Source organism: Eubalaena glacialis, chromosome 3, assembly GCF_028564815.1.
Source record: "Eubalaena glacialis isolate mEubGla1 chromosome 3, mEubGla1.1.hap2.+ XY, whole genome shotgun sequence".
Classification (NCBI taxonomy): Eukaryota; Metazoa; Chordata; class Mammalia; order Artiodactyla; family Balaenidae; genus Eubalaena; species Eubalaena glacialis.
The window spans coordinates 33,510,585-33,537,144 of NC_083718.1; the positions used below are offsets into that span (position 1 = coordinate 33,510,585).

Below are 26,560 nucleotides of genomic sequence, written 5' to 3' on the forward strand. Positions count from 1 at the left end.
AATACTGTATGATTCCACTTATATGTGGTTCCTTGAGTAGTCAAATTCATGTAGACAGGAAGTAGAATGGTGGGTACCAGGGGCTGGGGAGAGAGGGAATGGGGAATTAGTGTTTAATGAGTATAGAGTTCAGCTGGGGAAGACGAAAAAGTTCTGGAGATGTGAACGTACTTAATGCCACTGAACTACACATGTAAAAATGGTGAATTCTATGTTATGCATTTCTTTTTTGCTATCAACAATAGCATTCAGGGGCGAGAGGGTGGAGTGACATGGAAGAGGAGATATATATATAACTTGTTTAATGCTTTACTGGTGGACTGTGCTATTCTCTTCCCTTAGGGAAGCCAGATTTTACAAGGGGAGACTTTCAGGAGGCAATAGTGATGGGTTGGTTTGTTTGTTTATGGAGTGTAGCTTCAGTTGGTTATTAACAGGCTGCCTGTGATAGGGATTGAAGTCTATTTTACAATGGTCAGGTAAACCTTGGCCGTTCCCATAGGGATCCTGAGCTCTGCCTCTGAGAGTTTTATGCATCCAACAAATGTTCATGGATTTAAATGGAATGATCTGAGTTACCCTCAGTTATTTGACTTGAGTCTTGAGGCAGCCCCTCCCCCATCCCCACCCAGGGATAAGGGATTGAATTTAACAAATACTTACATTGCACTTACTGTTTGCCAGAGACTGTCCAAAAGCCTTTTCATATAGCAACTCATTTAATCCTAATAATCCTATGAATTAAGCACTATTGTTCCCCATTTTACACATGAGAAAACTGAGGCAGGCACAGAGAGGTAAAGCTATACAACTGTTAAAGTGGTGGACCTAAGGTTCAAACTGAAAAACCTTCTGGCCCAGCGCTCATGCTCCTAATCATTAGGCCCTGAAGGTCCATGTCTGGGACTTTAATGACCCTGAAGTGATCTCAAGGTCCAGAATGGAGAATGGAAATTGGTGGTTAAGTTATTCCTTGACTGTGATCCTGCCTCCCTGCTCCAGCAGCGGTTGGGCTCCTGAGGTCTAATGCTTAAGCAAGGAGAAGGGGCTTGTGGGTTTAAGGTCAAAATTTTTGAATCTATGGAATTTCCCTCCAATTCAGAAGCAGCCCCTTGCTGACGAATCAGCTGCCTATCCCACGGGTTTTGCTATCAGTGGAGTTTCTAGATGATCAAGGCAGGCGAAGTGATACATCATTAAGCTAACATTAAATGACATTAAACTCTTAATAAATCTTTTTTCCTAGTCATCCTAAGACGCAACCCAAGACGAATCTGCAACTCTGGAGTGGAAACCAGGGGGCGGGCCGAGCAGCGACCATTTTTGTTTTGCGGCCGTGCGCTCTCAGAGCACCTTGACTAACAGGACCGCACGGAGGAGGCGGAGCCTATCAGTGAGTGGGGCGGAACCTGGGAGACGTGATGATTCAAACGGACGAATGAGCTCTGCGCATCTGGCAGAAGCCGCCAATGACCGGTCGTGTTGGGGCGGAGCCCACAGGCCCTAGTGGTTTTGGTTGTACGGCGGCTTTGGCGCATTTTCGGCTGGTTTGATTCATCCATTTTGAAGAGACGGGGGAGCGGGGGGCTCGTCTGATTAAGGGGCCCTGAACCAAGGAGCGGCGGAGTTTGAGAAGCCAGCAGCTCGGGGTTCGGCGGCAGCGGCCCCATCGGCCGAAGTTGGGGGGGGTGGGGCGCCGAGCGCGCGGGGTGGGGGGGGTCCTGGTCTTTGGCTTCTCGACTCGGTCCTGTTTCGACAGCGAACATGTCTCGGCCTGTCAGGTCAGTGCGGAGTCCGAGGCCTGGAACGGGTTGGAGGGGGTTGGGGTGAGTGGTGAAGGAGTGGGGGACAGAAGCCTAGAGTCGGCCCTCTCCCGTGCCACGCGCGGCCTCCTCCCTTTCGGGGCCCGCGTGCGCCCTTGAGCGTGGGGGGCCTTGCTGGCCCGCGGGGCTGCGCGGGGGTAGCGGCCGCGCGCCCATGCGCGCGCTCCTCCCCGCCCCGCGCCGTTGCAGGGCTCTGGGCTGCTTTGCTGCCTCCCCCACTCGCCGCACTGGAGCGGGCGGGGTGTTCCCTGAACCGCCAGCGGTCGGAGGGGGAGGGGTGTGAAGTCAGCGCCCCCACCCAGGCCCCACCTCCTCCGGCCCGGCCCCTTGGAGCCGGCCGCGGGGACCAGCGGACTCGGTCTCGGACCCCACCTTAATTGGGGGGGGGGAGGGCGGAGACGCCGTTTTGCCCCTTCCCCCCTCGGCTTGCGTGGGGGTGGGGGTGGGGGAGTCAGCCCTCTTTCTCTAGCGGACGGGGGTGTTCTATGCAAAGCAGGAGGGGCAGCTCTGCCGCCGGGCCCCGCCTCCGTCCTCCGGGGTCGCTGCAGAGCCCCGCCTCTCGGATCGGGCCGGGCGTGGGCGGGACGCGTTCTTTTTCCTTCCGCAGCAGAGAGAGTTCGGGACTAAGCCCTGGAAAATGCTGTGTCTCACCCAACTCGGAGTTTTGAGCTGGTTAACCCCCGCTCCCCCCGCCTCGAGTTCGCTCTTTGCCTCCGACTAGAAATGTCCTTCCTCGGAAATGTCCCTACTCAGGGAGGTGTGGGTTAACTGCACGACCCAAATCCCGTGTGGTTCTCGTTCCCGCTACCTCTCTCTCCTCTTCCTCGGCGTACACGTCTCGGATGTTTTTGTAATCTTATCTTTACCTCGAATAACTTTAATAATAAACGGGCTAGATTCGGTTAGTCGTTAGACTTTATTCTGAGAATTTCAACAAGTTTGCTGTTCCCCAGCGGACGGTGGAATCGCCCTTGGCCGTCCTCCCGGCTATCGTATGGAATGTGCCATTTATGGCGGGGTGTGGCTTAATCCAGTCTGTTGAGGCCTTACGAAGGAGAGCTGTTGCAAATAAATATTACTTTTAATATAATGTCGTTGGTGCTTTCAATGTAAGGAATTGGCTATTTTGCATAGTGCTTTATGGATAAATAGGTTTAGTTTCTAAATGTTTTAATAGTTGTTGCTTCCCCTTCTTCATTCCAAGTTTTGTGAGGAACGGAAGTGTTTTGAGCTAGAGCTCTAAAGGGAGGTTTGGAACCCCGGAAAGGGTTTTGTGCTGCACCGTTCTGTCTGCAGACTAGAACAGCAGCCTCCAGCTGGTGGGGGTATGGGGCTGCATGCTCCTACGCTCGGGGTGGGCGTGAGGAGAGTACTAACTAACTACCTGACAGCTTTTCTGCCTAATTTTAACCCGCATCTCCGATAACTCACCATTGCCACCGGGAAGAGTTTTGCCTACTTTTTGGCACGGAGTCTGAATAGATATTTCAAATTATAGTTTGCATACTTTTTTTGGCATAATAAATGACCAGTGTATCCCATCAGTTTATGTAGAGTATTTTCTTTAGGATCAGGACAAATAGACAATACCATAATAAAGATTTGTGTCATCTGGATTGGATCTTCTGTCTTCTGGGAGTAAATTACTGTGTGGTGAAATTGGACTATTACTTTTCTTTACCTTTTAACCGCAGTTCACTAGGTTTTGATGACTTTTAATTTTATTGTTGTAATTTTACTCATTTGCCTGAGTTTGTGCTCCCAAATTTAGACGCTGGAACACGAACAGAACTTTTTTTTTCTTGAAAACTTGGATTTTTAATGTCACCGGGTAGGGGTAAATATATTAAGCACGTTCTAATCAGTTTTTTGAAGGCGTTGGGATTTGTGCACTTTTTTCTTGCTCAGTCTGTTAAAAGTAATTTTAACTGTATATTTGCCCCTAATTGAAGAATGAAGTTAATATATTGTGGGCTTTTTTGGGGTCACTTTCACGTTATTAATTTTAAAGCAACTTGGTTTTTGATTATATATTTTAGTGATGAAGTCTCTTTGTAACTTTTGAAAGCCTTTAACGTACTCTTGACCAATAATAAAGCAGAAATAATTAAACTTGACTTCGGTGGTTTGTTAAATTTTGCAATAAAAAAAGTTATGTCTTAGGGAAGTGCTTTTGTAACTGAAGAGTCTATGTACTTGAGGAAATGTAACAAAAAAAAAAAATAGATGTTGACCTAATATCAGAATGATCAACCTTGTTTAAAAACAAACCAAAAACAAAAAAAGCATGTGTTTAAAATGTGTCCCTGCAGCTTCTTTTGGGATATGTTTCTGCCCTTAGGCCTGTATATAATTTTGAGGATTTTCTGCTTTTCATTTTTTACTGTGACTATTATTTTCATTTTAATATTAACCTAAGCATTTAAGGAAGATTTAGAAATGTACTAATGGCTGCTTGACACCAGTTTCCAAATGAACGGAATGATGAACTGACCGGCGCTACAGCACGGTTTTCCATAGACATGTGTGCAACACATATCTAAGTAGTTTTGTTCACACTGTATTGCTGTCACCTTTTACAGTATCTGACTCATATACAAATGAGAGCTGAAATATTTTAGGCCTTGGATTCAAATTTATAGCGTAAAATTGCAGTCTTAGAGCCAGAAAGAAATTTAGGCAAATTCATTTTACGAGTGACTTAATGTGGGGACCTGGACAAGTGAAGTGCCTTGCATCACACACTAGTAGATTCCAAGATTGGGCCTAGAACCTAGATTCTTAATTTACAGCCCTGGTTATCCTCATCCTCCTCCCTATCCACATAATCGCTTGTCTCTTCTACCAGATAAGTGTTGATGTTATTTTAGTGTATGGCACTTTTAACTTTCCAAAATGCTTTTATGAGGTAGGGAAGAAAAAGCTGTTACTTTTGAAAGAAAGCTCAGAGATTTACTAACTTGCCCAGCCTAGAAACCAGGGTTTTTGAAATTTACCTTTGTATATTCTCCAGAGATCTTCCTCCTTTATTGAAAATGGTCCAAGTCACTCAGATCAATCTGTTTGCTTCTTTCTTTATAATGTAAGTGTACCTGATGTCTTGTCTTCTTTTGTTTAGTACTTGAGACTGCAAGGAACCTTTAACATTGAAAGTTTAGATGTGAAAGCATAGGCTTTTACAGATTGATATAAAATTTTTTTGGTCATTTTTTATTTATGTTGAGAATCAGCTTCCCCAAGATTCCAGATTGCTTTCTTTTCAAAGAGAATTCGGTTGGAATGTGTCTGGATTTCTTTAAAAAAATTGATATTCTCTCTTACCATAAAATTAGTTTCAAAAAGCCCTCGGTTAAAGGGAAAAACTTGGAAACCTGAAAATTCAAGGCAGCTTGGCATTTATGATACCAAGGATACACAGGAAGACACAAGAGTTTAGTATACTAGTAAATGTGGTTTTAGATGAGCCTGGTTCCTTGTATCTGATCTTATTCTCTATGTCCAGGTCGTGTGTGTGTGTGTGTGTGTGTGAAAGAAGTGTGATTTTATTAACCTTTGATCTGTACATTTATTATTACTTACATGTCACTTTCTTCTAAAAAGACATAAACTCTTCTGTAGACTTCACCTTCAAAGATATCTCACATAATAACTTGGAAAGCCTGAATAATGGGGGAGTTAATTTTATAACAACACTTAAGTATTGAACATTTCCTAACATATATGTATTTAATCTGAAAATTATAAGAAGACAATGTTGGGAATTCCCTGGCGGGCCAGTGGTTAGGACTCAGCATTTTCACTGCCGGGGCCCAGGGTTCAATCCCTGGTTGGGAAACTAAGATCCAGTGTGCGGCGAGGCCAAAAAATAAATAAAATGCAAAAAAAAAAGAAAGTCTTTAAAGTTTGATTTCTTTTTTAGAGTGATTACCAAATAAACATTTACTAAGAGTAAGTGCAGAGTCAGGTACTGAGGATTTCACTTTATCTTGTTTTATCCTTATTACAACCCTGTAATAGAGGATTTTTTTTAAATTCCCATATAGTAGATGATGAAATAAGCTTAAATAATGTTACTCAAGGTCACAGAAACTGTGAAACAGCCAAGATTTGAACCTAGATTTTCTGAATACAATGCTGGCATTCTTTCTGTGGTACCACTCTTCCCTTCCTAGTGTTTGGCATGAAGATGGTCAAATGCTATTTTATTTTGTAATCTCTAAATAATGGTGAGTGCATTCTGTATGCACTGGTTTTTAAGCTCTATATAGAAAATATTTGAGGGGAAATACGTGGCCAAAATATTTTAAATAGCAGTTTTTTCAACGTACTCTTCAAAACAATTCTCAGAATAAGTTTTAATTAAAAGCATTTTTTTTTTTAATAGAAAGAACTTCTGAGATTAAGTCCAGTTCCTTCAATTTACTAGTGATGACTTTTAAGTCTAGGAGCTAAGGCGTAGAAATAATAGTAAAGCTGGATTTAGACTGCATGAGTCTTACCTATTTAACTCTCTATTAGATTTACATTTATTGTATACATTTGATTCCACGTAGAATGTTTTACCAGGTCCACAATCCTTAGTTTGAAACCATTGGGGAGTATATGTGTTCAGAAGTTCAAATTTTTTCAAAAATTTAAAAAAGGTAACAGGGTGCCTATACTGTATATATAATGTACCATCACCAGTCTGGGGTAGTGCTCCTGTAATCAAACACATTAATCTCTATGGTAAAACCTAGGAATTTTCACACTAAAAGAAAATCCTAAAAAGCCCCTCTTGTTTGCCCCGCATATGTTTACCACCATATAAATTATGAAAAGACTTGGTTGTCAGAACTTTTTGAATTTCTAAATTGTAGATAAGGAGACTAGACCTTTAACAGCACAGTTCCTTTCTCAATCTTCAATTTTAGAAAAAATAAAATCACTCGAAACTCAATAGAGCCATCACTTAATGAGCAACACTTTTTGTGCCAATTCTGCCGGGTACTTCTCATGTTTTTCAAAATCTTGAACAACTCTGAGCAAGGTATATATTATCCCTTATTTCATATGTGAGAGGGCTGAGGCTTAAATTAAGTAACTGATCCAGTTCACCTAACCATTAAAAAGGAAGCAGGAATTCAAATAGAAGTTGTGGCCAGTGTGATCTTTCCAGTCAGACACTGCCACGGGGTGTTACTCTATCTCGTGGTAGTAGTACATTTGGGGGTTATGGTTCATAGCAGGACTTTGGTGGGGAAGACCAACTTTAAAGTGAGCTGGGGGGCGGGGTGGGTGGAGGAAAGGAAAATTTCGAAGGAATAAGAGAATATGTGAAGGGGTTAATTAAAGGAAAAGACACCTGAATGTAGAGGAAAAAGCACTGAAGTAGTGTGAGGCTTTTGTGGGAGGAAACATGAATGTTAGATAAGTGGCATTTAAGTGTATACATAATTCAGGGACATTTTCCCCTGACCAAAATAAGTGAATAGATTCCAAAGCCACCTAAAGGACACTACAGAAAATTAATGGGCTCATTTTATGTATATGTATAGATGCAAGAATGCCAAACAGTATTAGCTAACTGAATCCAGTATGTATTAAAAGTACATATGATCAAGTAGCATTTGTGCCGGGAATAAAACTTAAAATCTGTCACTGATTCATATTAAAAGACCAAAGGAGAAAAACCATAGCATTTGAAAAGGTTCAGCACCTATTATAAAACTTGTCAGTATATTACAATTAGAAGGAAATTAAGATTAATAAATTGGGGTTGATTTAACTTGACAAAAGTTACAAACCAAGATAAGTGGTTGAGTTTTAGTGTTTGAAATCATTGCAATACAACTAGTTAATAAGGAGAAAGTAGTTTTGAATAAAGAAAGGGAGATTGATTTTATTTATGTTTTTGGTCTGTTTTCCCCAGAAATATAAAAATAAGGCCACCATTCTGTGTAACTCTGGGGCACCATCTATGTTACATCCACATTACAGTCCATGTGAATAGTGCCCCTCCGGCACTTAGAGACTGCAGTGTTGTGGACAATAAGAGAAGACATTTGATTTAGTATATGACCACTTTGGTCAAAATGGGGCATCCCTTTGTTTTGTTTCAAAAAATATTACTGTCTAGGTTCTAGGAAGTGGAACTGATTGTTACAGAATTGCATTGCCATATTTTAAAATAGTATCTAAATAGCCATAATTATAGGTCTTTGAAATATTTTTGGTGAAGAGACCACAGGTTGCCAAAGAGTGTTTCAGCTGGCTATAGCATATTTTCAGGTGCTTCTTAGTGCCTATCTACTTATTGAACTGTGCACCTGTTCAGTTACCTGAAAAGCAAGGTGATCTTCAGGGAGATTTCATGTGTCAAGATAAAATGGCCCAGAAGATGAATTACTTGAGAAACTAAAACTTAGCTCCACTGAGAAGTAAAAATCCAGCCGGCTATTCATTGGGCTGGGATAACAGACTATCTTCCACAGATATGCTACAGCTGGAAAGATTTATAACAATCCTTCTTTGACTACTGCTTTCCTGCTAAGAAAAGATTCTCTAAAATCAGACTGTCAGAAACTTTGCTATTTGAAATTATATCAGTAAGAGTGAAACATCACACTTTTGTCAGGAAAAGCTATCTCCTTTTGACACGGAGAGCTATCCTCGATTTACATTTTTAGAGCTTCAAATGAGGGGTTGCTGGGCACAAAATTCACATCTACCTTAACTTCTTTGCCAAGAAATAAGACCCAAGGTCCACTTCACTGTCTAGACCTGATGTAGACCCCTTTTCACAGTCTGCTGTGCTTTGAGCCTATCAAGACACTGCTGCATTTAAATTTCACCTAAATTGTACCCTTCCCCAAATCCTTCTTAAGTTTTCCTCTGTTTGGTGAGATGCTCCACACTTCTGATGTTCCATCACCTTTATTGTAAAGAGTCAGTAAATCTTTGTCAGGCTACAGATTTGTCCCTGGTAGTTGGGCTAAGACAATTGGAAGAGTCCACTGAGGGTTTCAAGACTCTTGCTGCAGACAGGACTCTACTTGGTAATGTGCTCATCTGAGACCCCTTTAATCTCACCTGCTTGAGGTTTACTCTGTTCCTAATTGCATAGTTTTTGCACTAAACTTCTGTTGGGAAAAATCTAGCCCATTTTATTTACCCAATACTTTGTTATACTCATTGAAATTTGTGTGTGACTTTTAAATAAAATAGTATACTATATGGAGAGAATATGGTGGGACTGAATGTATTTTGGGAATAAGGAGTGCCATATAAGAGTTCATATTTATTTATCTGGACTGAAATATTACCAAGTTGATAAAAAAATTTAGGAGGGCATTGTGACAACTATCTCAAACATATACCTGCCTCATCATTCAGAACTCCTTTATTCCCCTTTTGTGCAGAAATTAGAAATTTACTTTTTCCATTTGAAAAACTTTAAAGAACTATTTCCTGTAATGTTCTTGATTTTAAATATTTACTTAAAAATTTTTGCTTGTATCTTGTGACTGTTTTTGAATTCTGTTTAATTGTAAAAAGCAGAATGATATAAGATACAGTCAAAGCAATATATCTTAGCCAAAAGGAACATGAAGCTCAAAATAAGCAACTGTGAGAAATTGCCCTGAATTGAGTTTAGGTATCCTGGCTTCTATGAACTAATTTTCTTATATCCTGAGAAAACTTGGCGTATGAAGAATCTTGAGGGATAGAAGAATGGAGAGAGGTAAATGTCCTAAGTTTTAAGGACATTTGATATGCAGAAACTTTAGTATTTAGCCTTGAAGAAAAAAGTGGAAACTGTTGCACAAATTTTAAGGGCTGCTCTATGGAAGAGGGTTTAGATTTAGACCATGGTGATCCCAGGAGCTAGGCAAGACAGAATTGGTCAGTGGACTTTAGAGGCAGATTTCACCTCGCTGAGAAGAACTGTTTCATTATCTGGTTTTCTTGGAATTAGTTGCCTTGGGAGATGATGAAAGGTTCTCAGTCATGCCCTTCCAGGGACATTCGTTGATAGGATAACACGTTTTGGGTAAGATTGGATTAGATTGTCTAAGGTCCAGTAGCTGTAATACACCTGGTGGTGTATCACCCTTCCCTCTGTCCCCCACGGGCCACCAAACTTTGATAGGTGTTATGAGTGCTTAAGTTTAAAAAAAGTGGTTTTCTTAAAACTGAATTAAAATAGGAAGAGATGTTATACTTTTGTGGCCGTGGATTAATAACAAATCATTTTTTGTAAAGGTGAAACTAAAAACTACTTTGGAAATCATTTTATTCTATAGCAGTGGCTCAGACTTTTTTGATGAAGTTCCTATAAGAAATACATTTTACGTTACAATTTGCTACACACAAGAATACAAATACCTGAAGCAAGTTTCAGGAACTTGCCAGTTATTTAGGTGTAATTTTCTCTGATATTTTCTATTTGCTTCTTTTTCTTTTAAAATGCTGGTTATAGGGAATTCCCTGGCAGTCCGGTGGTTAGGGTTCAGTGCCCTCATTGCCAGGGGCCTGGGTTCGATCCCTGGTCAGGGAAGTAAGATCCCACGCGAGCCGCAGCCAAAAAAATAAAGTGCTGGTTATACGTCAGTAAATTGATTTCAGGACCCAATAGTGGGTTGTGACCAGTAGATTGAAAAACATTGTTCTAGATGTTTATCACTTAGGTGATTAGTGAAAAGAGCTATGTTTGCTATTTTGGGTTTCTCAAAACTCAGATTTCAAGTGCACTTTAAGTGCCTAATGAGAAAATTGCTGAATTCTAGAAAATTAGCTAGGTGTTTCTTCTCCTTCCCTGCATTGGTCAGAACAATAGGACTTCCTCAGGTTAAAAATGGAAGATAGCTTTATTGAGCTAAATAATGTAGTAAACTGTCTAAAAGTCTCTCTGATTTGCCTTGAGAAAATGATTTTGTGTTCTTTAAGTAATACAAAGCTTAGGGTGTCAATAATTAAATGGGGGTTTCTATTTTAAAGTTCTGCTTCCTCACCTGGAACTTAATTGTTTCTGCATATTTTGATGTGCAGGTTTGTTAAAGAGTAGCACTGAATTTTGTGGTTTTAAGTTGTTTTCTCATCTTTAAGGTTCAAAGGGTTAGATGAGATCATCTCAAAAGATGTGGTAGTTTCCATCTCTGAAATACTGTTGATCCTTGATTCTTTAGAATGTTAGTTTTACATACCTCACATTTCAGGAATATTATTGATTTGGTCTTGGATGGTTGCTGCTATAAGAAAAGGCATTTGGGGGGTAGACATACCCCCCACATTTGGTGCCAAAAATGGATCTTTTAGTGTTCTTTGTCTAGCTTCCAACTTTACCTTTCATTTTTGAACTTTGATGCAAAAGTAAGGGCTTATCTCAAAGCCCTCTGGTGATCATCCAGGAATTGGTTCATTTGTGACCAAGGTACCTTTAGAATCTAAATATAGCGGTTATATCAGCTTTTAAAGTAAGAGCAGGCATATAATTGAAGTTTTTTTGGGTTTTTTAACTTATTTATTTTCGGCTGCGTTGGGTCTTCGTTGCTGCGCGTGGGCTTTCTGTGAGTGGGGGCTACTCTTCGTTGTGGTGCGTGTGTGGGCTTCTCATTGCGGTGGCTTCTCTTGTTGCAGAGCATGGGCTCTAGGTGCACGGGCTTCAGTAGTTGTGACGCACGGGCTTAGTTGCTCTGCGGCATGTGGGATCTTCCCGGACCAGGGATTGAACCTGTGTCCCCTGCATAGGCAGGCCGATTCTTATCCACTGCGCCACCAGGGAAGCCCCTTAATTGAAGTTTTTGTGTTCCTGTAGTTTCTATTTTAAACATTTGTTTTCCTTACTGGGTTACAGTTCTCTTTTCTAGTGCAAACTTTTAGACTTACTTAGATGGAACTCCAGTTGATCTGAGTGATAGAAATCGATCTAACTTAAATGGTGGACTTAAAATAGCTACTGTTGCTACTTTCTCTGGCCTAAACGGCAACTGAAAACTGTATCATGAAGTTGGAAATAATATAAAAATAGGGGGGTATTTTGATATTGCATTTTAATGAAATGAGCAACAAACTCTTAAAGACAATCTTTCTAAATAGCACTAGAACCAATACTCTAAGACATAACGTTTTTATTTTATTTTATTTATTTATTTTTTAAGACAATGGTTTTAAAAGGAGTGGCTTAATCGTGCTGTTCTAATAAATAAGAGTGTTACTTGTGTATTCACGTGGATTCAAGATTGCAGTAGTATTCTGGGTGGAACAAGTTAGTGCTTACAAGAAATAATGGCTATTTATTGGATAATTATGTACCTGGCCCTCGAAACAATCTCGAGAGATAGGTATTGTTATTCGTATTTTACAGGTGAGGAAACTGAAGTTCAGTGAGGGCAAGTAACTGGCAGAGCCAGGATTTCAACCCAATTTTAAAAATCTGTGTTTTTAACTTTTATGCTATATTGAAATTTTGTGTTGTCCTCCCAGTTCCAGTTTTTGATGCTCATTTTACACTGAAGAGTTGGTTTAGCTTTGGCATTTAATTTAAGTAATAAAAATGAGAATGTTTCTTTGTTTTCAGCTAGAGGTAGGACTTCCTATGCCTTTAGACTTAAATATTGCCTTCTTAATTTCAAGTTTGCATAGGAATAAGTTCATCAAAAATATATATCAACCCTGAATAAGGTGAATCTCTAAGTAGTGGAAAACAGTATGTTTTGAATAAGCATCTTTAGAAAGCAGAAAATGAACCAAACTATTATTATAAATCATTATAATGAGTTTTTGTGAATGACCCTTGTTATCGTAGATCTTTTATTTAAATTATTTTTTCTTTTCCCCTCTTTAGCATTTATAGATGGATTTTTTTTTGACTAGTTACCCTTAAGACGAGTGCTTCTATATTCATATTTTGCTTTACTCAGGTTTTACAGTTTTTGTGATAAATAACATTTATTATGTAAGATAATTCTGGCCATTTTCACATAATTGAAAGTTAAAATATTTTGTTTCAAGGGAAGCAGTAGTCTTTCAATTTAGTTTTGAAATTTTTTAATTTAATTGCTTATATAATGTCAGTATAGTCTATGTGACATTTTTGTAGTTTTCCTGTGTTGAAAACTAGGATAGAAAAAAACGTACTAAATAATTGCCTATTAAATCTTTTTTTTTTTTTTTTTTTTGGCTGCACCGTGCAGCTTGCAGGATCTTAGTTCCCTAACCAGGGATTGAACCAGGCCACCGCAGTGGAAGCGCCGAGTCCTAACAACTGGACCACCAAGGAATTCCCCTTTTAAATCTCTTAGATTTTAAATAACAAGTTTTTCAGTTTGGAGAAAACTAAATTTTCTTTTGTCGTTGGCAGTGGGATTAAAAGTCCGATAAGTTGAAGACTCCAGTGGTACATGCATCCTCTCTACTGATTCCCTTTCCCACACTAATCCTTTACAGATGCCAAGTCCAAGTCCATTCACTCATCAAGCCTTCCTTGAATTTGGTGTTCCAAATGAAGGAGAGACAACCCCTGTCCTCAAGATGTTCATGTTTAATAGGGAAAACAGACATTTAGTAGTTTATGTAGTATCAATAAGGGATTAAAGTTGTTGAGAGGTGAGGTTATATCTGATATGAGTGAGAGTGATATGAATAGCATTCTAAGCAAGGGAGCTGCATGAGCAAGTGGTAAAAAAACAACCTGATTGGTGGAATTAAGCCTCCTGGGGTTGCTTGCTTGTTAAGTGGCAAGAGACGAGATCTTAAAAGTCTTTAAGGAGATTGGATATTATCCTCTAGAGTATTTTCTAAAATTAGGTTTCTAACAGAGCTCTTAAAATTTGGTCCTAAGAGCAAAAAGTTCAGAAAACATTTGAGTGCCTACTTTTTACCTTGTTCTGTACCAGAAATGTGGATATAAGACATGATTGTTACTTTCAAGAAGCTTAGATTAGTGAAGAAAACAAATGGTACAGTGGTACATGTTAAGATGTATGGTGTGCAAAAGGATAGTTGACCATTTACAATTGAAAAAGTCGTCTTTTTCATTAAACTTTGATAATTTAATTTTATAGAGCAGCTTTTTAGATCTGTCAAGCAACTTAGGTCATCAGTTCCAACAGATGAGGAACTGAGGCCCAGAGAAGTAAGTGATTTGCTTGAAGTTCTAGAACCCAGGATTCCTACTAACAGATTCTGTATTTTGTACTATATAATTCCTTTTTGGAGTGTTTCTAGTGATAGACTAAGGAAGTAACTATCATTAGTAAACTGTTAAGAAGTTCTTTATCTTGAACCCACACTTAATCTGATCACCAAAGCTAACATGTTTTCCCTTTTGCAGGTTAAAAATCCCAGTTTATTCAATAGTTCTTCATATGATCCTTTGCCATATGGTTACCCTCCTTTATATAGTCTCGTAGGATGTATCTATTGATACCAGAAATTGATACCGGAAATTGTACCAGTATTTTAGCTGCAATTCCACCAGCTAACCTAAAATTATTATGCCCGCGATTTCAGAACCTGTACATAATTGTTAGAGATAAAGATTTAAAACTCCCTCTTCTGGATCCTTTCTCCCTGGTTCCATGTCACATTTTCCTTGATCCTAAGTAATGGAGAAAATGGTCATCTTTGCACTGTGTTCATAATACTGTTTTTCATGGCATCTGTCATTAAAAATCACTATTTCCTGGAACATGATAAGCATTTGATTACTAGCGCCCCCCCAAATAGGGTTTTTTTTAAGAAAAAATATTTTTATTTTATTCTTTTTTTAAAATTGTGGTAAAATAACATATTTACCATTTTAACCATTTTTAAATGTACAGTTCAGTAGCGTTGAATACATTCACATTTTTGGGCACTCAATTTCCAGAACTCTTCCTCTTGCAAAACTGAAACTATACATACCATTGACTCCCCATCCTCCACTACCCCACCCCTGACAACCACCATTTTACTTTCTATCTCTATGAATTTGATTAGGTAACTCATGTAAGTGGAACTAATAGCAATATTTTTGAAATTAACTTTACTAATAGAAGGGTATCTTTAATATATAAATTCAGTTTCTTATAACAAAATATAGTTACAACATATTTTATAGTTTTGCATCTTGACTCATTGAGGCAGTAAAGTCAGAAGATATAATTCATTGTTGGTAGACTAAAGAAAAACAGAATACAAGATTCCTTAAGAGCCTTTCTTTTTTTTTTCCTCTCTCTCTCTTAAATCAAGGATGTGGCTATACCTTCCTCCACATCTAAGCCCCAAACATGTGTTCAGAATTCACCCCACCCTATCATTTTTGCATATTATATAGAAGTTCTGCCTGCACTTGAATTCTGACTCTCCTGTTCTTGCATTTAAATGGTGTCTTAATCTATAAAACCAGGAATAGTCCTCGACTTAGGTTTAAGTGTAGTTAGTGGCATGTTTCCCTTATAGTTCTTTCGGTTCACTTGTTTAGTTTCCATTTAGTTACAGTACATCTGAGGCTCTTTTAAGTTCCAGGCTGTTTGGATACTAACATGGAAGCTCTTATATCTCTCTAAGAGAGGAATTTTTTAAACTTTTAAGTTTAGAATATGAAGTAGGAAAATGGAAATTAAATTTGTTTGAGATATTAAAGATGCCTTACCTAGTAAGAAGTACTTAAAAATCACTGAGTCAAAAAAAAAAAAAATCACTGAGTCAAGTAAATACATAAATTTGTATCTTTAATAAATGCTCTTTAGGGAGTTCCATGTAGCCTAGTGGTTAGGATTCCAGGTTTTTCACTGCCGTGGCCCGGGTTCAATCCCTGGTCAGGGAACTAAGATCCTGCAAGCTGCGCGGCATGGCCAAAAAAAAAAAAAAGCTCTTTAATAAAGAGCATCTTTTGAATCAATTTTTTTCCATCCCTTCCTATGTAAGGCTTAACTTACCGTCACCATAGTGACGGTAAGTTAATTAAATATAATTAACTATTATATTTAAAGGTCACTTTGCCGTGAAAAAAACTCAATAATAACCTTATTTATCAGGTGTACACGTGTGTATAGCAGTAAGAATAAAGTAACATTTACAGTTTTGGTTTGTGTGCATATATCATCTCTGTATAATGAATATTTATGGTAGTTTGGCTTATTTTGCTGTTTTATGTACTTGTGGGAGGTGGGAGGTTGTTTTGTAGGAAAGGATAGTATTTGAGCTATGCCTCAGATGAGCAATATGAGAATTGTCATTTGAAATACTTTCGGTTTAAGCTATACTTTCCTATAACAAAATGTGACATTTTTTGGCTGAGGTAGGGGCTTGTTGAAAAATAAATTTCAGAGAGCTAGTTCTAATTCTGTTTGTGAAGTAGAAATGTGGGTTCTGATATCTTAGAAAAGTCCTACATTTTTGTGATCTTAATTAGAGTCTCTTCTTTCCACAGAAATAGGAAGGTCGTTGATTATTCACAGTTTCAGGAATCTGATGATGCTGGTAAGTTTTGTGATTTCAATAAGTTGTAAATTCCACTGACTAGTGGAAGAATACCCAGCTTGTGTACATTCTTATTCTTCTTTTGAAATAGGTTTCATTTTTTATTTTTAGACTGTTGATGTATATAAATTATGTCAATCTGTGTCACCCAAAACAAACGTTGAACTTGCATGGATTTTAACTTTTCCTTAGTAAATCATTGATAATAAACACTTGAATAATTTTTTTTCTTATCTGGTTTTGGAGTCCAAAGTTTAAATGTGTGATAATTCTGATGCAGTGTTTATTAGTTCAATATATCTCCTGCTATAATCACGGTAAAACTTGTACATTATAATAGGGAGTATGTAAATTTTTTGCATAGTAAAGTACAATGAGAGTATTTTGTGAAATACCTTTGATTTGTGAACTAAGAGTGAGTAGTGTATCTTAAATTGTAGCCATAAAAGGTCTTTTTAGAATATGTTCTTACTCTCCTTTTCCAGATGTGTTTACTATTCTTTTTCCTTTATTTTTTTAAAATCTACTTTTACTTTATAAACATAATATTATGTACCTTGGGAAAACCTAGAAAATGCAGCAATGTATAAAGAAGAATAAAAACATAATCCACCCTCCCAGAGGTAATACTGATATTTATTAAATGCTTACTAAATGTTTGTACTTACTCATTTAATCCTTAGATCATTCCTGTTAAAATGGGATTATACTATTTTTATTTCCATTTTACAGATAAGGAAACTGAGGCAGAAATATTATTCAAAGTCCTTTAGCCAGCAGATGGCCATTTTAACCTTTTTGTCCTTTTTTTCCTTTTAAAAATATAGTTGACATATTGCTATAGAATTTTGAGTTCTGTGCCCTTCCCACCCCACCCCTACTTATCTTTCTTGTGTTACTAAAAGTTTGTGTTGGTTAATGGTTGTATGGTATTCCATAATTTATAATTATCCAACCATTTAATAATTGCTGAAGCTTCAGACTGTTCTAGATACTCACGATTATATATGATGGTGTAGTAAAGTTTTGGAAGAGTCACTTTTTAAGGTTCTATAGGACTTTTTAAATTGGAGGTATTTTCCTCAAGTGCCAGAGTGTGCTATATATAATACTTTAGTTTAAAAGTAATTTACTTGATAACAGTAATTGTGTTAGGATTGTAGAATTGTGGGTTCTTTACAGTCTAAAATGCTTGTAATATAACCATATTACTATAATAGTTTCCAAATAAATATGAAGATGTGGAAACATGTAAAAGTCTTTAACAAATTAAAAGGGTAGAATATAAAGTAAGAGATATTTGACTGTGGGTATATTAAAATATACACATGAGGACTAGAGAGTAATATGCAAAAATGGAAATGATTGAGTTAAGGTGGAACTGGAGTAGAAAAGATTTTTTTTTTTTTAATTTTATTTATTTATTTATTTATTTATTTTTGGCTGTGTTGAGTCTTCGTTTCTGTGCGAGGACTTTCTCTAGTTGTGGCAAGTGGGGGCCACTCTTCATCGCGGTGCGCGGGCCTTTCCCTATCGCGGCCTCTCTTGTTGCGGAGCACAGGCTCTAGACGCGCAGGCTCAGTAATTGTGGCTCACGGGCCTAGTTGCTCCGCGGCATGTGGGATCTTCCCAGACCAGGGCTTGAACCCGTGTCCCCTGCATTGGCAGGCAGATTCTCAACCACTGTGCCACCAGGGAAGCCCGAAAAGATTTTTTTTTTAATGAAAGAAAATTATGTAGGAAATTCTGCCCTCTCACCTTTTAAATAGCATGAGAGAATTATCAGTAAATAGAGTGGTAATTTTGACATGTAAAAATCATAATATAGTTCATTGAATTTGAAAAATACTTTGTTTAGATGAAGATTATGGAAGAGATTCGGGCCCTCCAGCTAAGAAAATTCGATCATCTCCCCGAGAAGCTAAAAATAAGAGGCGATCTGGAAAGAATTCACAGGAAGATAGGTAAGAGGTATAAGTCTGATTCTTCTTACACTGTCACCACTCAGATGAGGATAGTGTCTGGTCTCTAAATTGGTAGAATCTTCAGTTACTTTGGGAAAGTGCTTATTCACTTAATGTTGTTTTGCATATTTCATGTTATCTCAGACGGTGCTTCTGAGTCTAGAGGTTAGCCTCTTTAAGGTCATGGAATCCAAGGTGAGCTCCAGGTATGCCAGAATGACTTTGGTGCTACTTCAAACGTCTGAACACAGGTAGAAAGATTGTTTAAGTATATAATTTGTTGCCCAAGGTTAGTATTGGCATTTTCATTGTAGAAATGGCAAAGAATAAGTGACCTTTCCTATTCAGTCACAGATCATTGGCAGAATCATAACTAAAGCTTATAGAATGTTAAGTTGCATTGCCTGCCGAGTTTTACTATCTATAGTCAATTCTACTTTGTTTAAATAATTTAATCATTTTGGGCTGTTTCCTTTCCCTTAGTTTTATAAATGAATTCAGATGAGTTGTATTTTTAACTGTAATTGCCTCATGAGACCAGGGTATTGTAGCTTTCATCTCTGCTCTTACAGCTATACACATTCATTCACTCTCGTACTCAGTGTAGCATAACTTTAAGACCTTGATGGTGGTGGTGGTGGTGGTGGTGGTGGTGATGATAGTTACCGTTTATGATTATTATGTGCCAGTATCTATTACATGCTAATTTATATTCATTATCATTTAATTCTCACAAAACCTTTATTAGGGTAAGTAATATTAACTTAGAGGGGTCAGTGATTTATCCAAGGACCAGCAAATAGACCAGTAGGTTTTGAAACCATGTCTGTTGGACTCCAAAGTCCATTTTTTTAACCATTAGGCTATACCACTTCCAAATAATACTATTAAGTATGAGTAGTTCAAAGAAATGAAATAATAATTCTCACTAGTTCTTCTAAGTTATTTACTTCTGAGCACTAAAACCACTGTAATCCCTAGGCAGAAATCTTTCCATTGTGAATTCACAGAACGCTAAGTTTGTAAAAATAATAATAATTAATAAATGTACCTAGTATTTTCTGTTTGCTTGAATCGCTAACATCTAATATTTTCTTTCCTGGAGAATTTCAGAAATGTGGAAAAATTTTGAGGAAAAATAAGACAAAATTATACTGTAGGGAGACACATTTTCCATAGTTTCATAATATATCTCTCTAATCCAGTTTTATATAGCAGCCCAACTTAGAACTATCTTTCATTATATTTATTTTATTATATTTCTCCTAGGAATGAGCATCTTCGTGGCCTGTTGTAATGTCTCATCAATATAATTGATATCTAGCCTAAATTTTTCCTTGTTGCAGTCATCTGGCTTTATTACTCTCTGCTAAGTGTCCAGGAATGGTTGAAATAAATATAGCTTTTGTTGCCATTTGTATTAAGTGCCTTGTACATTTATTCCCTCAGACCAATATTAATGTTGATTTTTTTTGTTGGTCTCTACTTAAAAGTTTAGCTTTTACTTGACTTCACTGTAATGGGGCTCAAGGATTAATGGTCTCTATAAACTCAATAATAAAAGAACTAGAGGAAATGATACCGTTCTTCATCATTGTAATAGACTTGTGAATTAAATGCTTACTTTGCATAAAATATTTATATAGAACAGTCACAGGTTTCAGAATTATAGTATATTTGGATCAGATTACTTAGTAAAGAAATGTGTTCGGTTTTTCTTTTTGCCTAGGAATCTTGGGTTCAATAGGTTGTCATTTGAGTGTGGTCTAAATTACAGGAATACCAAAGAGATTTACAAGATCTGCTGTTTGAGAAAAGAAAGCTATCAACTTTTATGTGACTCTCTCTTTTTTTGTTTGTCAGAATTTCTCATGGAATCATAAAATTTTAGCGCTGAAGAGTACAAGTGATTTGCCTAAGATCATACAACTAAATAATTCATGACAAAGAACACTAGAACCCAGATTTCCAAGTTAAGATTTGTGAAGATATAAAATGTGCATCTTTGTGACCTAAAAAGTTATTTTATAAAACTTTCCATTGAACGTTGAAACTCCTTAACTTCTTATTTTACTCTGCAGTGACCTTTAGCTCGCTTTTATTTTCTCCATGATACAAGGCAGGCCTATGTGTTGAGGTTTCTGATGTATAGAAATATTGGACTCCTAAATATTAATATTAGGAGGTAATTAATTAATTTGTTTTCATTTTGTTTTAGATAAATTTTTTAGGCATATTGTAATTTATATAACTAAACTCGTTTCCTTTAATAATTATAAAGGTGTTTTCTACATCTATATTTGGGGCTACCCATTTACTTGCCTACTTTACCACCATTGATACATTATATAATTTATTTTCAGTATATTCATACTTTGCCTCTGACAACAAAAATTTTTTCTTAGTAAATGTTCTCATGAACCAGGTCTTATCCATAGGTGAAAAGTTTTTAGCCTGTGTTGAGATACCTTCTTTTTTTTCTTTGGGTCTTCAGAGGAAGCAGTGTTTTCTAAAAGTAGATAAAATTGTTCTTAATCACCAGCATTCCTATGAAGTAGGGAAATAATGCAAGCAGTTCCACTCCTCAGCATCTGTTTGAATATTTTATGTATAAAAGAGGTTTTCTTCGGCTTTTTCTCCAGTCAGATACCAGAGATTTATGTTCACTTGGATTTTGATCTAAGATTTTTAATCTTTTCCCCCTTCCGCTTACAGTGAGGACTCAGAAGAAAAAGATGTGAAGACCAAGAAGGATGATTCTCACTCAGCAGGTAGTAAAGAATTTTTAATGTAATAGGTGTAATTCTATTTATATATTTATTTATTGGACATTTTAATAAGTGGTTTTATTATAATGCCAGGCTCTGTGGTAAATGCTGCATTACAAACATTATGTGTTTCCATCTTCAAAGAGCTCACAGTGGTTCTCAATCCTGGTGGCTTATTACAGTTTCCTATGAAAGCGGTTTGTTTTGTTTTTTGTTTTGGTTTGGTTTTTTTGTTTGTAGGTTTTTTAAAAAAAAAAATTTATTTATTTATTTGGCTGCGCCAGGTCTTAGTTGCGTTGCCGCGTGCAGGATCTTCATTGCGGCATGCGGGATCTAGTTCCCTGACTAGGGATCAAACCCGGGCCCCCTGCATTGGGAACGCGGAGTCTTAACCGCTGGACCACCAGGGAAGTCCCTATGAAGGTTTTTTTGTTTTTTCTAATTAATTAATTAATCAATTTGGTTTTGGCTGCATTGGGCCTTCGTTGCTGCACGCGGGCTTTCTCTAGTTGTGGCTAGTGGGGGCAACTCTTCGCTGCGGTGTGCGGGCTTCTCATTGCGGTGGCTTCTCTTGTTGCGGAGCACAGGCTGTAGGCGCGCAAGCCTCAGTAGTTGTGGCACATGGGCTCAGTAGTTGTGGTGCATGGGCTTAGTTGCTCCGCGGCGTGTGGGATTTTCCCGGACCAGGGCTTGAACCTGTGTCCCCTGCATTGGCAGGCGGATTCTTAACCACTGCGCCACCAGGGAAGTCTGCTATGAAGGTTTTTATAACGTACTTACATCCATCCCATCCCAGGACTTCTCATTCAGTAAGGTCTAGGTGGGATGTTGGGGCTTTGTTTTGTATAAGTATTTACAGATTATTCTCATGCATAGTCAAAATTGAAAACCATTTACATGAACAAATAAAAGATACCAAACTAAATAGAATAATAAGAATAAGGGGGAGTGATGACTCCAGGTTGGAAAGCAAACAACGATTAGTTTCAATCTGACTCTTTTTAGCTGGGAAGTAGTCCTTTGAAACAGTAGCCACAGAGAAAGTTTTTTTGTAAGAATTCTAACTTAAAAGAATTAATGAGCAACTGACTAAATTAAATGTTAAATCCTGATTACTCGTTGGTATTTATTTTTTAAAATGTAACTCTTAAAAGAATTGAGAGTTTATTCCATCTTGCTCCCAACCATTTTAGTTGTGGTCTATATTCCCCTGCTTTTGCCTTCCTGGATCCCCCTTTAAATGAGACTGCTATTTAGCTTATATATAGAGGGTAGACAGAGTTCCACTGAATTCACTCCACTGAGCTATTTTGTGTTCCGTTTTTTTTCCAAGTCTGCTAATTGTCTGAAAATAAATTATATTAACCTTTTGCACTATCTAGTGCTGTTGTGATAATGTAACATACACTTTTATTCATCTGCCTTGTGAATCCTAATTTGAATCTCTTACATTTGTAAGCATTTGAGCACTTCAAGATGAATAACTCTGTACTAGTGTTAAGCTACTGTGAGGTGCGTTTAGTTTTGAGTCTACCAAAGTCAGTTCCGTTCCCTGTGTCTATTTGTCTTCAGGTGAGGTTTTGGGTAGTGAAAGTGATGACTTGAACACTGACCATGGCAAAGCTTATAAGACTCGAGTGTTTCCAGAAGAGTAACAGCTAAACCTTAACAGAATAAGGGAGCCTCAAAGTCCAGGAGAAGGGCTGTAGGTAGAGACTAATAAAAATATAACTTGGTCTAGAGCCAATAGGCTGGCATCCTGTTGTTTAACCAGATGTATGCACAACCACAACTGTGTGTTGAAAAGAACTTTTAATTAATAAACTATAGTATATGAAAGTAATTTTTTGTATGAAATTGTATTGAGATCTAATTGATTTAAATATGTGTTTTAAAGATTTCCCTCAATCTCCTCTAAACTGAAATGGCCACACCTCATTCATTGAAAGGGATAGTACTTTGGCATTATTTTAGGTTCTGTATGGTTTGTATCTTAGAATAAATATCATTGGAAGACAATCTTCCCCTGTTCTACTATTTAAAAATATTTTTCTAACTTTAGTTTCTAAAAACTGTGTAGATAGGTTTGAATGTGATTGAGAATTTCAGGGCAAAGCAATGATACAAGTTTAAAGTATGTTATAGGAAACATGTGCTCACACCTAAATTCAGCTTTATTATTACTTAGAACTACATGCCTAAGTTATTTTATATGTACTAGTGGGTGCATAGTCTTATTCAAGCTCATTCTTTGAATTTTAGCTCTTTTGTATATTTTGTAGAAATTTTTAGGGATAAAATTTACCCTTTTTCAATGAAATAAAGCTGCAGGTTATATCTCATATCGGCTTTTCTAGTCGGCTGTCAAACCCATAACTCTTGGATCATTGCATTATACCTTTGATATTGCAGAGGACAGTGAAGATGAAAAAGAAGATCATAAAAATGTGCGCCAGCAACGGCAGGCAGCCTCTAAAGCAGCCTCTAAACAGAGGGAGATGCTCATGGAAGATGTGGGCAGTGAAGAAGAACAAGAAGAAGAGGATGAGGTGCCATTCCAGGAGAGTACGTAAAGCTGCCTTGTTACTGTGCTCATGGTTGTAGTTTGTGACCTCGATTACTTCCACGTTTTTGTGGATGCTCAATGTTAAAATCAGTCGCTTAAATTAGATACTAACTATTAAAAGAGACGACTGTTTTGATATCTATGTATATTTTAAAAGGTTTAGAGATTCTCATGATCATTATGTCCATCATTTCTACTCAAATACTGAATGAACAATTGTTAGACTAACAGTTACGTGGTGGGTGTTGTGATTAAGATTTGTATTTTGGCTTGGTGGAGAAGGGTGTAGACCTCTCCTTGCAAAAAAAAGGTGTTGACTAAATTTAGATGTTTCACAGGTTACTCAGATTAATTAATTACATGTATATCTGCTTTGTATGTAATTTTCTTACTTCATTTGTTTATACTTGGGCCAAACACAACAAATCAGTTTCATTTCCCTAGTCTCATCAGGACTATATAGGAGTGATGGAACTACCAAAAGTTACTTGATGGCTTCAGTTTTTATCCAGATTAAGTCTTATCTTTTCCTGTTTTCAACGTACTCTTCAAACAAGTCAGTCATGTAACCCTCATGGTGTGTGCTAAACCATTTTACAGGTGGGGCCAGTGACAGCTCCAACCAGATTGGTAGTACAGCTGCAAATAGAATCCAAGAGTGTTTGACTTCCAAATCCATTCTCCATTCTTAGCACTCTCTCCCTTTGTTCACTTGGAAGGCTGTATACATTAAGTTGGACGTTGAAATTCTTCTTTCCTCTCAGAAGATTCCGGCAGTGATGAGGATTTCCTAATGGAAGACGATGATGATAGTGACTATGGCAGTTCAAAAAAGAAAAACAAAAAGATGGTTAAGAAGTCCAAACCTGAGAGAAAAGAAAAGAAAATGCCCAAACCCAGGCTAAAGGCCACAGGTGAGCTCTGCAGAAGTCAGATTAAATTACTGCTTTGAAAAATGTGAAGAGCCAATAAACCTTCTCTACAGAAGTTCTTCATTAGGGCTTGGCATTGGCCACGTACTTAACAAAAATAAAAGGATCCTGTCTTCTATACCTGGAAGTATCACTTATTTATTAATAAGGACTCCAGCCCCTCTGAAAGTCTGGTGGCTTAGCCCTGTTCTTCAACTACTGCCATACGAAAGGCAAGATTTGGGAATGACCTATTAGTGTCAGGTACAGTGGTAGAAACACCCCACCAGCATAGCTATTACTGCTCTTTTTTCCCACTGATATCACAATCCCAGCAGCTAGTAAAAACTTGAAATTGTGAAAATACACACCTACAGTAATACATTTAAGTTCTGTGTTCTGATCCCTACACCATCCTCTGTGCTAGCAAAATAAAATCACACTTGACAGCATAGATTCATTTTGTTTAGGCCCTTGTGGTTTCTACCAGGTATTCTCCTGGTTGAAGCTAGTTTGTGATTAAATCAGAAAGCTGGATTTGCTTTTTTTTATCCTAGCAAATAGAACTTTTACTCATCGTGCCTTACTGTTAGTAATGATGGAACTGTTAAAAGTTATTTGATGGCTTTAGTTTCTATTCAGGTTAAGTTGCATCCCCTCTTCACCTGAGTTTTAAACATAAACAATTTTTAGTTTCACAAGCCACTAAGGATGATGTGCAGTTTCTATAGCATCCTGTTTCTCTGTTGTAAGCATTACTGCTAACATAACATTACAGTGTTGGTTAAAAGGGTTTGGAAACCAGTACCCACCTTCATTTTTAGTAAGTTAGGGTGTTGTGTTTATAGATTTTTTTCTTACAGATTATTTTCTTTAGTAGCTGATTTTTGTTAAAGATGCTTTCTTCCCTTCCCCAAATTGGTATTTTTCTTCTTTCAGTGACGCCAAGCCCTGTGAAAGGCAAAGGGAAAGTGGGTCGCCCCACAGCTTCAAAGGCATCAAAGGAAAAGACTCCTTCTCCCAAAGAAGAAGACGAGGAACCAGAAAGCCCTCCTGAAAAGAAAACATCTGCAAGCCCTCCACCTGAGAAATCTGGGGATGAAGGGTCTGAAGATGAAGCCCAGTCTGGGGAGGATTAAAAGTGATGATGGTTTGGGGAGAGATTTTATTAAAAAAAGAGAAAAAAAAAAGAAAAAAGAAAAAAAGAGGGGAAAAAAAAAGAAAACCTACTTAAGATAGAATATGGTTTTGGCTATGGCTTGACTCATGGGCTTTCAATGCTTTTTTTTTCCTTTTGTTGAAAATAACATTTTCTTCTTTTTCTTCTTTTTCTTCTTTTTTTTTTTTTAAGAAAACCATTGTATGTTTAATTTACCTTTTTTGTCTATGGGTCTCTTTGTCACGACCCCCTCTTCTCCCTCCCCCTCTTTCCCAATGAAAGCCATGTTAAATTAATCACTGGATTGACTGCTTCATCTTTTTATTTTTAATGGAGGGTATGCCACAGTTGTAAAGCAATAAGATTTGAGGTGAACACTATGGAAATTTTGCTTTTTGCTAAATGGTAGCAAGTTAAACAGTAATCAAAAAACATAGAAGGTTTTAGTTAAAAGTGATTGTTTCTTTCTCTACCTGAACTTTTTAAAAAAAACCAGTTGTCATCTAATTCAAGTTTATATTCTATATACAAAAATCTGGATGTCTAGAAAAATCATGACTTTAAACTTCCACTGATGGGGCAGGTAGGAGATAAAGATGAATTCTGAATTGTTACTAAAAGTATTCATGTTTTTTTATCCTGGGGCAGCACAGGGAATTGAGGTTACCTGACCTTGTTTGAGGGTGTGGGTTATTTTTTTTTTTTAATTTCATCACTTGTTATCTCTAAGAGACTCGGAGCCAGTGATCCTTTATCCTGCTACAGTCTTTACGGAACTTAAAAAAAAAAAAAAAAAAGCAAGGGCCGCCAAAACTTAAATGTTTCTTGATTTTCTATTTCATTCTCTAATGGTTCATGTTTTAAAATATATATATGTATCTATTCTGTTTCTTGGATAAAATTTTACCAAGGATCAAAAGAAGA

The 26,560-nt window shown here is 37.4% G+C and overlaps 1 protein-coding gene across 2 annotated transcripts; it reads left to right on the forward strand.

Moving 5' to 3' along the window:
* The first annotated feature begins 1,714 nt into the window (after nucleotides 1-1,714).
* On the forward strand, nucleotides 1,715-25,932 carry NUCKS1 (nuclear casein kinase and cyclin dependent kinase substrate 1). Of its 2 annotated transcripts, none has more exons than XM_061187421.1 (7): nucleotides 1,715-1,781; nucleotides 16,219-16,268; nucleotides 18,127-18,232; nucleotides 20,948-21,003; nucleotides 23,413-23,565; nucleotides 24,331-24,480; nucleotides 25,417-25,932. In XM_061187421.1, the coding sequence occupies exons 1-7, from the start codon at nucleotides 1,765-1,767 to the stop codon at nucleotides 25,614-25,616; spliced, it is 732 nt and encodes a 243-aa protein (XP_061043404.1). In that variant the 5' UTR covers nucleotides 1,715-1,764; the 3' UTR covers nucleotides 25,617-25,932. The 2 variants fall into 2 exon arrangements, with proteins under 2 accessions (XP_061043404.1, XP_061043405.1); XM_061187422.1 differs by having other exon boundaries at nucleotides 24,334-24,480.
* Nucleotides 25,933-26,560: the final 628 nt, after the last annotated feature.

Bases quoted from the DNA above. Each gene is read 5' to 3' on its own strand.
- NUCKS1 (XM_061187421.1), top strand. The intron at 16,269-18,126 runs GTAAGTTTTGTG...TACTTTGTTTAG, and splicing joins TCAGGAATCTGATGATGCTG to ATGAAGATTATGGAAGAGAT. The intron at 21,004-23,412 runs GTAGTAAAGAAT...TTGATATTGCAG, and splicing joins GGATGATTCTCACTCAGCAG to AGGACAGTGAAGATGAAAAA.